Source organism: Pristiophorus japonicus, chromosome 3 (genome assembly GCF_044704955.1).
Source record: "Pristiophorus japonicus isolate sPriJap1 chromosome 3, sPriJap1.hap1, whole genome shotgun sequence".
NCBI lineage: Eukaryota > Metazoa > Chordata > Chondrichthyes > Pristiophoridae > Pristiophorus > Pristiophorus japonicus.
The window spans coordinates 67,453,915-67,470,721 of record NC_091979.1 but is presented as its reverse complement, the minus strand read 5'-3'; the positions used below and the strand labels follow the sequence as shown (position 1 = coordinate 67,470,721).

The 16,807-nt window shown below is 42.9% G+C and overlaps 1 protein-coding gene across 1 annotated transcript in view; it reads right to left on the bottom strand.

Moving 5' to 3' along the window:
• Nucleotides 1-16,807, bottom strand: part of LOC139253950 (lactase/phlorizin hydrolase-like) — a 118,221-nt gene that overhangs the window by 63,667 nt on the left and 37,747 nt on the right. The window contains exons 5-8 of the mRNA XM_070873607.1: nt 8,729-8,837; nt 8,232-8,331; nt 2,775-4,147; nt 81-1,637 (exon numbers count right to left, since the gene is read on the bottom strand). Of these exons, the coding sequence (XP_070729708.1) occupies nt 81-1,637; nt 2,775-4,147; nt 8,232-8,331; nt 8,729-8,837 (3,139 nt within the window). The remainder of the gene's footprint in view (nt 1-80; nt 1,638-2,774; nt 4,148-8,231; nt 8,332-8,728; nt 8,838-16,807) is intronic.

Genomic DNA, 16,807 nt, shown 5'->3' with positions numbered 1-16,807 from the left:
GTTGGAATTTATTGCAAATGCCCTCAATAAGGACAAACATTCCATTACTGTTTGTAGCCAAAAAACAGAAACAAAATCACCTTTTAGAGCCTCATTGATGTATGTTTTGTAGTAGAATATTCTGTCTGTATCATCCACACTGGAGGTAGATTTTGTAGCCACCCCATTTTCGGTTATGTAAATGGGGGGATTATTATATTCTTCTTTGATCCAGTTCAGTAGTCTCCTCAGGCCCCAAGCTACAGCTTTCAAATTCTTAGCTGCTGAAATTGGCCAATTTGAGTCAAACTCTTCAGCTGTATCTCTATCATATTCATAAGAAAAAGGTTTGAGTTTGTTGATATCATGGCGTACAATTTTTGTGGTGTAGGTATTGAGACAAAAAACATCTGCAGTACCATGGATAAACATTTTCTCTTTCTCTGTAAACTGAGGAAGCCTTGGAGTCGATAGACGTTGCAGTTCACTTTTGTTTCCAACCTGCCATTTCATAGCGTCGGGATAATCACCATTTTTAAAAATGGGGTGTGCAAACCAGCCCAACATAAACTGCAGGTAGCGATCAGCTGCAGCCACATCTCTGAGGTTATTAGTTATCTTTGGTTCCACCCAGTCTGCATTAAGGCTGATAGAAATTAAGCCTTTCTGTGTGCTCCTGTACTTCTCATCATATGTGTGAAAGGCATTGGCATGAGCTTTCAGCAATACATGTGCCACCATGTACGGAAGTTTACCTGGTTTTTTAAAAGCAGGGGGAAAAGAAGCTGTACCATATCCTTCCCAGCTGAATACAGAGGGTTCATTAAATGTTATCCAGAATTTAACCCTATCTCCAAAAGTTCTGAAGCAGTAATCGGCATATGCATTAAACAAGTCAATCAATTCTTCATTCTCCCAGCCTCCAATATCTTGAAGTGCTTGAGGTAGATCCCAGTGGTAAAGTGTTACCATTGGTTTTATGTTGCTTGCAAGAAGACCATCAATTAGTTTGTTATAATAATCAACACCTGTAGGACTCAGTGTCTCAATTCTCCCATTAGGAAAAATCCGAGACCATGAAATAGAAAAGTGGTAGTTTTTAACTCTCAATGCATGAAGCATGTAAAGATCTTCATCAATTTTGTTGTAACTATCACATGCAACATCTCCTGTATCACCATTCTGGACCACATTAGGTTTATGGGTGAAATTGTCCCAGATACTGGGTCCTTTCCCATCAGCATTCCACCCTCCTTCAATCTGATAAGCTGAAGTGGATACGCTCCATACAAATCCTTCTGGGAATGTGCCATACAAGAACTTGTCCCTTTCCATAACTGCCTGACTTGAAAACTTCTCCCACACAACTTTAGCCTTTGAGGGCACTTCAGATGCCGGCAAAACAGTCAATCGTTTACCATTATTGTTGGGAATTAAGGTCTGAATTAAATTGTTTGAGGAACTGTTAACAAAACCATTATTCTCAATTATCTGTGTGTAAAAGTATGCAGATTCCTTTGGAGTTCTGGGTCTGTTAGAATCTTCAAAATTCACATAATGGAGTCCAAATCTATGGCTGTATCCTTGTGAACCTTCAAAACTGTCCATCAATGACCATAGTGTAAAGGCCCTCACATCAACCCGATCCATAATGAAAGCTGGTGAGGGAAAATGAAGTTGGTGTCAGTTATGTTTTTCAGCAAATATATGTAGCCAAGCAGTGTGAGATGATCAATCAAATAGTCTAAAGGTCAATACCCAGCTTTGCAGCAAGTTTTACTTTTAGCTCCCAATTAATACTCCATCACAACATGGATTCTTAAGAAAGAAACCATTAAAATACCACTAACTCTGTATTTCTCTCATGTAATTCATCTTCTTGCCAAACTCATAATCTTCGCAGTTCTTGGTTTTTGAGAGGTTTTTTTTACCAGCAGCACTTCATGAAACCTCAGCATTTCAGCAGCATATCCAAGAAAGTGTATTGTATTCAATTTCTCTCAAATCTTAATATATATAGCAATTTACCACTTGCTTGAACTTTGTGTGGAAAATATGCATTTTTCTCATTCATTAGAATAGTTTTGGGGAATTATGGCAGGAATAACAGATTAGGTTTATGGAGGAGTAAACACAAAATCAGCAAACCAGAATCTGGACTCTTTGAGCCATTATTAATGTAATATAAAACTGATAGCAGAATCTTAAAATAGTATGCTTTAATTGGCATTGTTGGCAGCAATATTATTCCATCACAATTCAGATACATCATTTTGATTGTGGGCATGTTGAGAAGGCTGTGGCTGTTTTCTTGACAATGGTACAGTGATAAATGTACTACTATGGTCCTACCTGATCAGGCAATGACACGCCAAGAGTTAGGAGTGATTGGATTATTTGCTTGCAATACTGTGGTCAGAAGAAACAATACACCATAGGGTGGAAGGATGTAGGTTCAAATGAAAAAAAAAAATTTAGATTTACTACACTTTTAAAATAAGTAAGCTAAGTGTAAAATACTGTTTTAGTACTAAATGAACAGATGGCAATGTATTAGTAGATTATTTGTACATATCATGTGTGTCAATACTAGATCTGAACTTGCAACACAAGGCTCACAGTTGTGCATTTGTTTTTGTTCAACCAAATATCTATATTGTTGTTGTTGATAAGCATTGATATAGTATCAGGCGCTACTAAAGCCAAAAAAGACTGGATCTGTAATCTGTGGATAATTAATTGTACTTTCATTTTTATTTCGACAATTTCCTGAACTGCACAGATAATAAACTTACCCTTTAGTGCCTCGTTAATATAGGCAGCAGAGTTCTCTATCCTTATGGTGTCATTTATGGAATCACTACCAGCATATTCTGTTGGCACTCCATGTCCCGTTATGTAAATTGGAATGTTGGTACCTGTATATTCATGGGTAACAAAATTTAACAACCTTCGCAAGCCCCAGGGCACAATATATATCCATGGAGATACAGTCGGACGCCATGATGCGTGTGATTGCGGAGAAAAATCCCCAATACGATTGTAGTTTGAAACACATGTTTTATTAGTGTTAGAACTGATGAGTCGAGAGGTATAGTGACTGAGACCAAAAAAATCTGAAGTTCCATTTATGTATTGTTTTTCCTTTTCTGTAAATGACGGAAGTTGGACAGGAGCAGAAGCACATTCACCATTATATTTTTTTATCTGGGTTTTTAAGGTCTCTGGATAGTCGCCATTAATAAAGATAGGATGAGCAAACCAGCCCAACATAAATTGCAGGTATCGATCAGCTGTTAAAACATCTTGTAGATTAGCAGAGGAATTAGGTTCAGCCCAGTCTGAATTTAGTGCAATTCCTACTTGACCATGTTGCTGAGAACGGTAGTTTTTGTCATAAATGTGCCAAGCCTCGGCATGGGCCTTGATTATGGAATGGGCCACCTTGTAGGATGCAGTAGTTGGATTGCTGATTCCAGGAGCATGCTGTCCTGTGCCATATCCAGCATAACTAACTACCCAGGGCTCATTAAATGTAATCCAGTACTTCACACGGTCTCCAAAGGTAACAAAACAAAACTCTGCATAGTCAGTAAACGCATTTATTATACTCTCATTCTGCCATCCACCAATATCTTGCAGAGCTTGAGGTAGATCCCAGTGGTATAGTGTCACCATTGGTTGAATGTTGGACTGCAGTAGACTGTCAATTAGTTTATTGTAATAGTCTATTCCATCTTGGTTCAGTTTGGCACGATAGCCAGTAGGGAAAATTCTAGGCCATGACAAGGAGAACTTGTAAGAATTAGATCGTAAACCTCTCATTAAATAAACATCATAATCAATTTTATTGAAGCTATCACAGGCAACATCTGCAGTCTGGTTTTTTTCTATATTTCCCTCATGAGCAAACCTGTCCCAAATACTTTCTCCTTTCCCCTGTTCTGCCCAGCCTCCCTCAATTTTAAATGAGGCGGTAGCTGTGCTCCAAAGAAAACCGCTGGGGAAAGTACCATACAGGAAGGAGTCCCTCTCTGCCTCTGACTGTTTCGAAAACTTCTGCCATACAGTTTGATAAGATGAACGGAGAGATGCACTATGACGTTGGACTTCACTGTTACTTTCCGCAAGCTGAAGTTTGCTTCCTTCTTCCATTGGAGAAAAGATACTGAAAACATTAAATAAAAATGGTTAAAACACTTTAGAAATCATATTATTTCAAAACATTGAACATAAATGTTTTAGTCTGAATGTCAGTGAAGTACTCATAAATAAAATCCCCACTACCAAAAAAGACCCAGACAAACATTTAGTCGTACAGTTATTGCTGGAGAACATCTCTTAGTAATGAAAATAATGGTCTAGAGTTGGAACAGAAGGCATGGAAGATTTAGGGCCTGCAATTTCAAGGTCGCTTCACCTCCTCCAGACTCCTGGCCACCTACAAATAGGAACGTTGACCCTGTCCCAAATCACAGGGAGGGGGTCATTTAAATGTTTGAGCGGGCAGCCAATGCCTATATGTGTGCAACAGAAGTGCCTGCCCCAACTTCCAGTCGGAAAATCAGAATGGCAGCCAGCATGTCTGATGATGGAAACTGGAGGCTCTTAATGGGTTAAAGATAGAATTCTGAAAGAACAACTTGCATTTATAAGCAACTTTAACATAGAAAAACATCACAAGGTTCTTCATAGAGGTATAACAAAAAGAAAATGGATGCTGCGCCAAAGTAGGAGCCATCAGGAAGGCTGAGCAAAAGAATGGTCAGAGCTGCTTTTATGGAGGGTCTTAAAAAAAGTATCGGGAGGTGAGACAGGTGATGAGGTTTTGTGAGAGAATCCCAGAGCATGGGCTCTATGTAGCTGAAGATATAGCCACCAATGCTGGGATAAAGGAAGAGAAAGGTGCACAAGATGCCAAAGTCAGACGAAGTTTGGCAGAGTAGTTGTAAGTCTGGAAGAGGCTATTGAGATAGGGAAGGATGAGAGCGTGGAGGGATTTAAACACAAGGATGATCATTTTAAATTTATAATGTGGGATACCAGGTAATGTTCACTTTAAATTTGCTGCGTGGCCGCGCATGTGCAGTATTGTTTCCAGAGGCCACAGTTGGTGACGGGCCTGCGCGGGATCTCTCAATCATGTGCGCCCGCACACCTCAGGAGGAACGTTGGTACCGGGGATCAATATAGGTCAGAAAGAACAGGGTGATGGGTGAGTGGGACTTGGTGTAGGATAGGTTACATGCAGCAGAGTTCTGGATGGGCAGAAGTTTATGGAGGCTGGAGGATGAGGAGAACATGGCCAGGAGAACATAAGAACATAAGAAATAGAAGCAGGTATAGGCCATTGGCCCCTTGAGCCTGCTCCGCCATTTAATAAGATGATGGCTGATCTGGTCTTGGGTTCAGGTCCACTTCTCTGCCCGCTCCTCATAACCCTTCAATCCTTTATCATTCAAAAATCTGCCTATCTTCAACTTAAATGTATTCAATGACCCAGTCTCCACAACTCTCTGGTGCATAAAATTCCACAGATTTACAACATGCTGAGAGAAGAAATTCCTCCTCATCACAGTTCTAAATGGCTGACCCCTTATTCTTAAACTATGCCCCCTAGTTCTAGATTCCCCAAGTGGAACCATCCTCTCTGCATTTACCTTGTCGAGCTCCCTCAGTATCCTATGTTTCAATAAGATCAAATCTCATTCTTCTAAACTCCAATGAGTATTGGCCCAACCTGCTCAACCTTTCTTCATAAGTCAACCCCTTCATCTCAGGAATCAACCTCGTGAACGTTCTCTGAACTGCTCCCAATGGAAGTATATCCCTCCTTAAATAAGAAGACCAAAACTGTACACAGTACTCTAGGTGTGGCTTCACCAATACCCTGTACAGTTGTAGCAGGACTTCTCTGCATTTATACTCTATCCCTCTTGCAATAAAGGCCAGCATACAATTTGCCTTCCTGATTACTTGCTGTACCTGCATATTAACTTTTTGTGTTTCATGCATAAGGACCCCCAGGTCCCTTTATACTGCAGTATTTTGTAATCTCTTTCCATTAAAATAATAATTTGCTTTTTTATTTTTTCCTGCCAACGTGGATAACCTCACACTTTCCCACATTATACTCCATCTGCCAAATGTTTACCAACTCACTTAGCCTGTCTATATCTCTTTGCAGATTCTTTGGGGCTGAAATTCAGGGTCTCAGAAAGACCCGTTACTGCCCATGTGTGGCGGCCATGCGGCGGAATTTCGTGGCCACCGCTTTGTGGTCAACTGGCTGACCCGACCCAAATTCAGGTCGGGGATGTTTTGGCCTGGACCCGATTCCGCCCCGATGCTGTTGAGCGACGCAAGCGCGTCATCAGAATGCGCACGGCTGCTTTCCCTTACATCAAAACTGCACCGACCGAAATTCAGGTCGAAAAACCATAGCCCCACTATACAATGCCCTCCACAGCTTTTTCTGTCGGTGCACCTTATCTGGAGAGTGTGCGGTCCGGCAGCATGGCGGCCCTTCAAGGGGAAGGCCTACTGCCATGGTCGTCATGTATTTATTTTTGCCGGTCGACTTCCCAATCAGTCGGCAAGATAGTGCCCATGGATTCGGCCGGGCCGCCAACGGGTAGTCTGACACCACCTTTAGACTGCTAGGCTGCTGGCCCAGCCGAAACCCTCTTGATGGCCCAGTGGCCGAAGATTTAAAATGCCCGATTTTCTCCCCTTTAACGGAGGGGAGAGAGCATGGTTAACGCACACAATGGTGTGACATCATCATTACTCCAGTGCTGATTGACAGCGGCGGAGTTCTGGTTCCAACCCAAATTCAGCCCCTCGGCCTGCCTTCCTGTCCATCTCCCACCCGCACTATGACCGACTTCCGTTGGGACAAAGTCCTGAAAATCGATCCTCCAGCCACATCATGGATTCCTGTGGTAAAAACAGAAAAAAACTCATAGGTGCGCCAGCTTTCTTGTGCTACTGAATTTCGGCCCCTTTGTGTCCTCCTCACAACTTGCTTTCCCATCCATCTTTGTATCATCAGCAAACTTGGCTACATTACCCTGGTCCCTTCATCCAAATCATTAATATAGATTGTAAATAGTTGAGGCCCCAGCACCAATCCCTGTGGCACCCCACTAGTTACCGTTTGCCAATCGAAAAATGACCCATTTATCCTACTTTCTGTTTTCTGTTAGTTAGCCAATCCTTTATCCATGCTAATATATTACCCCCAACCCCATGAGCTCTTATCTTGCGCAGTAACCTTCTATGTGGCACCTTATCGAATGCCTTCTGGAAATCCAAATACATCACATCCACTGGTTCATCCTTATCCACCCTGCTCGTTACATCCTCAAAGAACTCCAGCAAATTTGTCAAACATGATTTCCCTTTCACAAAACCATGCTTACTCTGCTTGACTGCTTTATGATTTTCCAAATGTCCTGCTACTGCTTCCTTAATAATGGACTCCAGTATTTTCCCAATGACAGGCTAACTGGTCTATAGTTTCCTGCTTTCTGTCTCCCTCCTTTTTTAAATACGGGAGTTACATTTGCAGTTTTCCAACCTCTCCAGACTCCAGGGAATGTTGGTAGATTGCAACCAATGCATCCATTGTCTCTGCAGCCACTTCTTTTAAAATCCCAGGATGTAGGCCATCAGATCCAGGGGACTTGTCCATCTTTAGTTCTATTATTTTACCAAGTACTTGTTCTTTAGTGATAGTGATTGTTTTAAGTTCCCCCCTCCACCCCATAGCCCCTTGATTATCTATTATAGGGATGCTTTTAGTGTCTTCTACCGTGAAGACCAATACAAAATATTTTTTCAAAGTCTCTGCCATTTCCCTGTTCCCCATTATTAATTTCCCAGTCTCAAACTGAGAGTCTTGGAATAGTTGAGTCTGGAGGTTACAAAGGCATGGATGGATGAGGGTTTCAGCAGCTGATAGTCTGAAGTCAGGGTGGTGGCTGCCAATTCGGGCACAATCTCATTTCTAGGTCAACTAGTTATCATGCAATTTTTTAACAGAATTTCTTCACCTGGAATGCTGTGAATCAATCACAGAAATATTTCTCCAAAGTAAACTATGTAATTATATGATGCACATTTAAAGATATTTTCACTTAACTTTGACTAAATTAGGTGATTTTTCAAATTTTCACAAACTCATCTCTTACTTACATAGAAATTACAACACGGTCATGCGGGTTTTGAGTATTTTATCATTTAAATACCTTTCTTTATCAGAGTTGCTTGTTTGGTAATACAGTGGTAAACTGTTCCAAAAGTGACTGACATCACAGCCAACAACTGGCACCTTATTAATATTCACAGCTGCCAATGAGAAAAACTTATGTTACAAATTGAGCACTCAACACTATGAACTATGAAACACAATACATACTGATGATTGTTGAGGCAAAAATGAAACTTTTTTGCTTCAGATTGATATTTATTGGATTCTTACTTGTACACAAAGGGTCAAACTACCCGTGCCTAGGGGCCCCAGTCAAATATGAGGAGCCAGTAAAACTCATCAGAATGCAGAAAACTGCACACAGCCACTGGATCCGTTTAATTTAAGCATAATACCATGTGATATTTGTTTTATTATTAAAGCAGTGTGCAAAGATTCTATGGGATGGATTGGGGGGAGGTTTGTGCAGGGGTGCGGAGGAGCCCTGAATGAGCTTGGTGGCCAGGGCCCAGAAGTTGAAGAACCTTCACATACCTTTTACAATTCCAGCAAGTCCAGCTCTGTAACACTCGCCTACAGCTGAAACAACGCATCGCGAAAAGTCTAAACTAAAGACCAAAATCGGTAAAAAGTTGTTGATGCTCTGCAAAATAAAATTAAACCACCATTATCTTTTCCATTGCTTAGCAAACTACAATCCATTTTAACTGAAATGACCAAAAGGTTTCCAAGATCTCCAAGGTGCCAAAGTAGGAATGAAAACGATAAGTAGCATCCACTATTCTTTGCTAAGTACATCTGTAACACCTCAGTCTATCTGTACTTACACTTTACAGGGTATAGAAAGAAGCTTATTATTGTGTACAGTAAACTCTCAGGCAAGTACTTGTGCCAAAACTGAAACATTTTTGCCTAGTCTTAGTCACAAGGTATAAAGGGCTCAAAATTCTGGGAACACAAGGACAGACTGTGGGATAGGACAGTTACGACAGGCCCTTGGCCTTTTTTCTGCCTATCACAATTTCCATTTGAAGTGGGAGCAGGTGCATACTTGGGTGGATGAGGCCGGGGAATTAGTAATGAGGAACATGGAGATGGCAGAAATGCTGAACAAATATTTTGTATCAGTCTTTACGGTAGAGGACACTAACAATATTCAACAGTGGATAGTCAAGGGGTTATAGGGGGCGCGGGGGAGGAACAATCACTAAGGAGGTGGTACTCAGTAAGATAATGGGACTAAAGGCGGATAAATCCCCTGGACCTGATGGCTTGCATCCTAGGGTCTTAAGAGAAATAGCGGCAGGGATTGTGGGTGCATTGGTTGTAATTTACCAAAATTCCCTGGATTCTGGGGAGGTCCCAGCAGATTGGAAAACTGCAAATGTAACGCCCCTATTTAAAAAAGGAGGCAAGCAAAAAGCAGGAAACTATAGACCAGTTAGCCTAACATCTGTAGTTGGGAAAATGTTGGAATCTATTCTTAAAGAAGCAGTAGCAGACATTTGGAAAAGCAAAATTCGGTCAGGCAGAGTCAGCATGGATTTATGAAGGGGAAGTCAAGTTTGACAAATTTGCTGGAATTCTTTGAGGATATAAAAACAAGGTGGATAAAGGGGAACCAGTGTATGTGGTGTATTTGGACTTCCAGAAGGCATTTGACAAGGTGCCACATAAAAGGTTACTGCACAAGATAAAAGTTCATGGGGTTGGGGGTAATATATTAGCATGGATAGAGGATTGGCTAACTAACAGAGAACAGAGATTTGGGATAAATGGTTCATTCTCTGGTTGGCAATCAGTAACTAGTGGGGTGCCGCAGGTATCAGTGCTGGAATCCCAACTATTTACAATCTATATTAACGACTTGGAAGAAGGGACCGAGTGTAACGTAGCCAAGTTTGCTGACGATACAAAGATTGGAGGAAAAGCAATGTGTGAGGAGGACACAAAAAATCTGCAAAAGGACATAGACAGGCTAAGTGAGTGGGCAAAAATTTGGCAGATGGAGTATAATGTTGGAAAGTGTGAGGTCATGCACTTTGGCAGAAAAAATCAAAGAGCAAGTTATTATTTAAATGGAGAAAGATTGCAAAGTGCTGCAGTACAGCGGGACCTGGGGGTACTTATGCATGAAACACAAAAGGATAGTAGGCAGGTACAGCAAATGATCAGGAAGGCCAATGATATTTTGGCCTTTATTGCAAAGGAAATTGAGTATAAAAGCAGGGATGTCTTGCTACAGCTATACAGGGTATTGGTGAGGCCGCACCTGGAATACTGTGTGCAGTTTTGGTTTACGAAAGGATATACTTGCTTTGGAACTCAGAGAAGGTTCATTAGGTTGATTCCAGGGATTTATGAGGAAAGGTTGAGTAGTTTGGGCCTCTATTCATTGGAATTCAGAAGAATGAGAGGTGATCTTATCGAAACATATAAGATTATGATGGGGCTTGACAAGGTGGATGCAGAGAGGATGCTTCCACTGATGGGGGAGACGAGAACTAGAGGGCATGATCTTAGAATAAGGGGCCGCCCATTTAAAACAGAGATGAGGGGAAATTTCTTCTCTGAGGGTTGTAAATCTGTGGAATTCGCTGCCTCAGAGAGCTGTGGAAGCTTGAATAAATTTAAGACAGAAATACTCAGTTTCTTAAATGATAAGGGAATAAGGGGTTATGGGGAGCAGGCGGGGAAGTGGAGTTGAGTCCATGATCTTATTGATGGCGGAGCAGGCTCGAGGGGCCGTATGGCCTACTCCTGTTCCTAGTTCCTATGTTCTTATGACATCACGCATTACATTTCCTGTCATTTATGTTGCAACAATGGTGGGCGCCAGGGTCACCTCGGAGACCCTGACAACCAGCACTGATAAACGTCACGGGGCAGGAGAGTAAGATTACCTTTTAAATGAGTGGTTTCCCTGACTGCAATCTATTGCAGAGCAATCCATTGCAGTAGGGAACCTGCCAAATTCAAAACTTGGCAGCATTTTTAATTCTATAAGAGTCTTCGACTGGCATAGCCACGAAGTGCTGCACCTGGCCGAAGCAGAGGCCTCAGCTGCATCGTAACTGGCGTGGGCACCTACCCGAAATATTTCATTTTCCCTGAGCTTGGGAAGTGGGCCAGGGCTAGGATCAGGGCTGCAAACAGTAGGTGGGCAGAAGGCCCGCTCTTCCGCTCGCAGGTGGGACCAGAGGAAATTTGATCCTAAGGAGTTTAAAAAATAGCTACAGTCAGAGTTATGTCCCCAACTTTATTCAACACAAATGTTACAAAGCTTTGCCAGTTGTCCTCAAAGCTTGAGGGAGGAGCCGAGGGTTTTGAAACCAATACATACAGTGTGATTTGCTTAGTTAGGTGTATAACTGGCAGCCAGTCCTGAATAAGGCAGACAGTTATTCAAATCCAAAAAGCCCTAACAACTGTTTGAGGAATCGGTTGAACTATTCAAATTATTGAGATATGTTGAGCAGAGTTGGTTGGAACCTTCAGATAAGATAAGTTAGATCACTTAGCTCCTGTAGTTACTAGTTACATAGGATTAAATAGGATATGTGGCACAGAAACAGGTAATTCGGCCCAACCAATCCATGCCGACATTTATGCTCCACTCGAGCCTTCTTCCGTCTTTCCTCATCTAACTCTATCAGCATACCCCTCTATTCCCTTCTCCCTCATATGCTTGTCTAGCCTCCCGGTAAATACATCTACACTATTCACTTCAAACACTCCCTGTGGTAGCGAGTTCCACATTCTCACCACTCCTTGGGTAAAGATGTTTCTTCTGAATTCCCTATTTGATTTCTTCGTGTCTATCTTATATTGATGGCCTCTAGTTTTGTTCTTCCCCACAAGTGGAAACACTCTCTGTATCTATCAAAATCTTTCAGGATTTTAAAGACCTCTATTAGGTCATTCCTCAGCTTTCTTTTATCAAGAGAAAAGAGACCCAGCCTGTTCATCCTTTCCTGATACATATACCCTCACATTTCTGGTATCATCGTTGTAAATCTTCTCTGCACCCTCTCCAGTGCGTCTATATCATTTTTATAATATGGCAACCAGAACTGTACGCAATACTCCAAGTGTGGTCCAACCAAGGTTCGATACAGGTTTAGCATAACTTCACAACTTTTCAATTCTATCCCTCTAGAAATAAATCCTAGTGCCTGGTTTGCTTATGTAGAGCCTTATTAACCTGCGTCCCTACTTTTAGTGATTTGTGTTTGTACTCTGAGATCCCTTTGCTCCTCTACCCCACCCAGATTAGCAACCTTCAAGTAATAAGTGACCTCCCTATTCTTCCTACCAAAATGTAATACCTCACACTTATCTGTGTTGAATTTACTTTGCCAATTATATGCCTATTCTGAAAGTTTATTAATCCTCCCTGTAATTTGTTGCAGTCCTTCTCAGTATTAACTATCTGCCCCAAAATGGTGTCATCCGCAACTTTAGAGATGAGTGTTTCTGGCTAACATAAGGTAATAGTGCTGGAGAATAAGATCCTTTCTGTCAAATGCAACACCAGGTAAGCACAGTTTACACTTGATTCTACTCCCCCCCCCCCCCCCCCCCGAACTGTACCTATGTACAGGTGCAAAAAATGAACCTGCTATTGGAATTGAGAGTTTTCCATTTAGCATAGAAGTCTCTGAAGCAGTTAGACGTACTCAATGTGATCCGAAAACATGAACCTTTTTACATAAAACAATGCAGCTTACAAAATACATGAAAGTGACAGAAATGGGTAATTATGATGTTTTGCTCTTAATAGTTCAATCTCCTAGAGTTCGATTCCTATATTCCCTTTAAATTTAGTTCCCAATCAACAATTGGCATGACTAAATTCCTGCCCAGGTACATTCCAGGATAAGAATGGGCTGGATTTTTGGCTTTGCTGATTTCGGGGTGATAATGGCGGTGGGGTGGTAAAGTTTGCACCTGGGAACAGTTTGTGCCTCAGTCATCAAAATTGGGCAGCTGGGCCATGAGTGTGGGGCAGAATACTAAGGCAGGCGTTGTACACCTTTCTTAGGGTGCTAGGCCGCTAGGCCGGCTGAGCATGCGAAAATCTCGAGCTAAACAGATATACTGGGAGTGCTCAGAGAGGCCTGGAGAGAGAAAAAAAACTTGAAAAAAACCCACCAAAAACTTTCCCAATTCATAGTCCACACCACCACAACATAAATCGCAAAAGAAAAAGAAAAAGCAATCATACTTACCTGAGGTGGACATTACTTACCTCACTACAGTCGGTATAGGTCGGACCGCCCGTTTTCACAGGCGTACGGGTCGGGCGGCAGTCAAAAAGTGAGCCAGTGTTGCAACTAGGGACGTTGCACACCGGCTCTGCGTCCCCGAAAACCTATGGGGCGCTGGATGCTGACCCCCCACCCCGACCCAGAAGAGCTCACCGCCGCCATTGCTGCCCCTCCGGGGCAAAAACAGAGGCAAACATCACCAGAAAATCCAGCCCATAGTGTCATAGAATTTTATAGTATAGAAGGAGGCCATTCAACCCATTGTGCCTCTGCTGATTCTCTAAAGAGTCCTGTTCCCCTATCCTTTCCCTATACTCTATATATTTCAAATCTGCCTTCAATTTCCTTTGACAAGCTGTTATGGATTCTGCCTTCACCATTGTTTGTGATAGGATGTTCGAAGCCCTAACAACCCTCTTCAGAAAAAAAAGAACGCGACTGCTGCCAACGAACCAGAAGCTGCGTAGAAATGTTCTGCACATGTACACTTCCGGTTCGTTATGGGAGCGGGCTCGTTTAAAAAAAAAACATTTTTAAGCCGGGCTCGTTTAAAAAAAATGCCGAGAAGGGTGTGGGCTGTTTTTTTTCAAAGCAGAAAGATCATGCTTCCGGTCGTTGAAGCTTCTAGATTAATGCGCAGTACGCTTCTGCACAGCTTCCGGTCGTTGGCAGCAGTCATTCCGTAACATAAATGCTTAAACTCTCCCTTTGTTATTTTTGTGATTATGTTAAACTTATACCCTCTAGTTACTGACTCACCAACCAGTAGAAAGAGTTTTTCCTGATCGACCTTATCAAAACACTCATAATCATGAAATACCTTGATCAGATCTCCTCTTGACCTACTTTGTTCCAATAAAAAGACCCTCAGTTTCTCTTGCCTCTCCTAATAACTAAAGCCCCTTATCCCTGGTATCAAAGTAACAAAACTCTTCTGCATCATCTCCGTGACCTTGACAAGGTTCCTTCGGTAAGGCATCCAAAACTGGATACAATATTCTCACTGTAGCCTAAATAATGAGTTGTATGTGTTTAGCATCATCTCTGTGCTTTTGTATTCTATACTGCTATTTAATTAAATCTAGGATCACTCATCCTATATGCTTTGTTTAAAAAAACAGCTTTATCAAATTACCCTCTCATTTTTAAAGAGTTGTGTATCTAAACAGTTAAATCTTTCTTCTCTTCTACTTTTTAAAGTTTTAATATTTAGTGTATATGTCCAGTCCTTTTTCTCACTCCAAAAATGTATCACTTAGTACTTCACCACATTAAGGGCCCAAATTTCCCCAGGAGTTGCTCCGTTTTTTTTGGAGCAACTTGATTTTTCTGGAGTATCTTTTTAGTTGCAATTCTGGCCATTTAATTTGCGCCAGTGTAAGTGAGTTATTTAGTTTTTTTTTAGTTCAGTTCTTTTTTCAAAAGGGGGCGTTCCCAGCCACTTACGCCTATTTTAGGTGTTTGGCCAGCAAATAGTTGCTCCAAACTAACTTAGGCCAGTGTTTGTTGCCACTTCTGTCCGCACAGAAAAATCTTCCCTAGAGTTAAGGAATCGGCGCAAGTAACTACATTTAAACCACCACCAAGCACCAAACAAAGCAAAAAAAGTAATAAGCATTCAAATAAAGAACTGAAGTAAATAATTAAATGAACAAATAAAGAACTGAAGTAAATCCTATCTTCAACTAAACTCGACAGTGGCTGGCCGTGCGGGAGTCCCTTCGGCCTGGGATAGGAGAGGGAGAATGCAGCTGCCGCCCCACCGACTTTCAACCCTTTTCGGGCGGGAATTTTTTCCCTTTTTGCCAATTTTTCAGGTTTTTGGTCGGGTTTTAAAAATGGCAGCCTGAAACCTGGCAGAGGGATGGGGCTTCGGCTTCCAAGCGTGAGGGACCATAGACGACTCCATTTAGCCCCGAAAGGAGTTCGGAGATCGGCCGACACGCCCGAGTTCAGCTCTGGGGGCATAGGTCGTAGGCAGAAAGGTATTTAGTCGGCACCGGCCGGCATCTCTAGCACAACAACACACACACCGCTGTCCTCACGACCAACCCGGGCGGGCTAGTACAGGCGGACGGACGGGGGGGGGTGGGTGCATGAGTGCGCTGGAGGCCGGGCTCGGCTCACACTGTCCTGGAGTCCTGATTCAGAGAGAGAGAGCGAGAGCGCCAGAGGGACAGGCGACATCGGAGTGAGAAAGGCCAGAAACAGTGGCTGGCAGCACAGAGTGTCGGAGGATAAAAGCAGGCAGCAGCGATGGCGGTGAGACATACGGGGACTGACTTGGGCACACGCTCAGCGGTCGGCAAGTGTGCTAGAGCCGGGCGGGCCATGTGTGGAAGGACACCGAGGTCCAGCGCAACACACAGCACTGCAGAGACTCTTTGGCAAACCGCCACCCAACCAAACGAACGCAAAGCCAGCCCAGCACGGCAAGTGACATTGCTACATGACAAGTTATCCTTGGTCCAAACCACTAGACTGCAGCCAAAGGCGACCAACCTCTCTCCCTCTCTCTCGCCCCGATCAAAACTCAGTCGCACCAACCTGTTTCTTGCAGCTGTCAGCGGCCGGCCTGTGCGGCAGGCCATTAGGCTTGGGATAGGGGCGGGACACGTTCTGCAGGCATCATCATCACAATCATGGGAAGGAGCTACTGCGCATGCGCGACTGCTCTACTGCGCATGCGCGCAGCTGCCGGCACTGTTTTCGGCACAGGGCTGTAGCTCCGCCCCCCACTCCACGAGGAGTGCTGTGCCAGGACCCGGGACACACAGCAGAGTGGCCAGAATCGTGAGTAAGTTTTTCGGCGCCGTCTCCAGCGCACAAAGTTGCCGCATCTCGGGAGAGTGTGCTGAGAAAAGGGGTTGGGGAAATTTGGGCCCGATGTTTCATCTGACATTTACCTGTCCAATCTACTAATCCATGTCCTCCTGGAATCACTTACATATTAAGAGCAATGGTCCCAACACTGACAGAAAATGCTGGAAATACTCAGCAGGTCAGGCAGCATCTGTGGAGAGAGAAACAGAGTTGACATTTTGATGAAAGGTCATTGACCTGAAATGTTAACTCAGTTTCTCGCCCATAGATGCTGCCTGACCTGCTGAATTTTTCCAGCATTTTTGTTTTTATTTCAGATTTCCAGCATCCGCAGTATTTTGCTTTTGTCCCCACACTGACCCCTGGGAGACACCACTGTTTATATTTCTCCAGACTGGAAACCATCAGTTGATGACTACTGTCGATTTTGTATCCTTTACCCAGTTTTCATCCATGTTGCCACACTACCTTTAATATCGTGTTCCTTAAATGTGTCAACAAGCCTCCTTTGCCACACCTC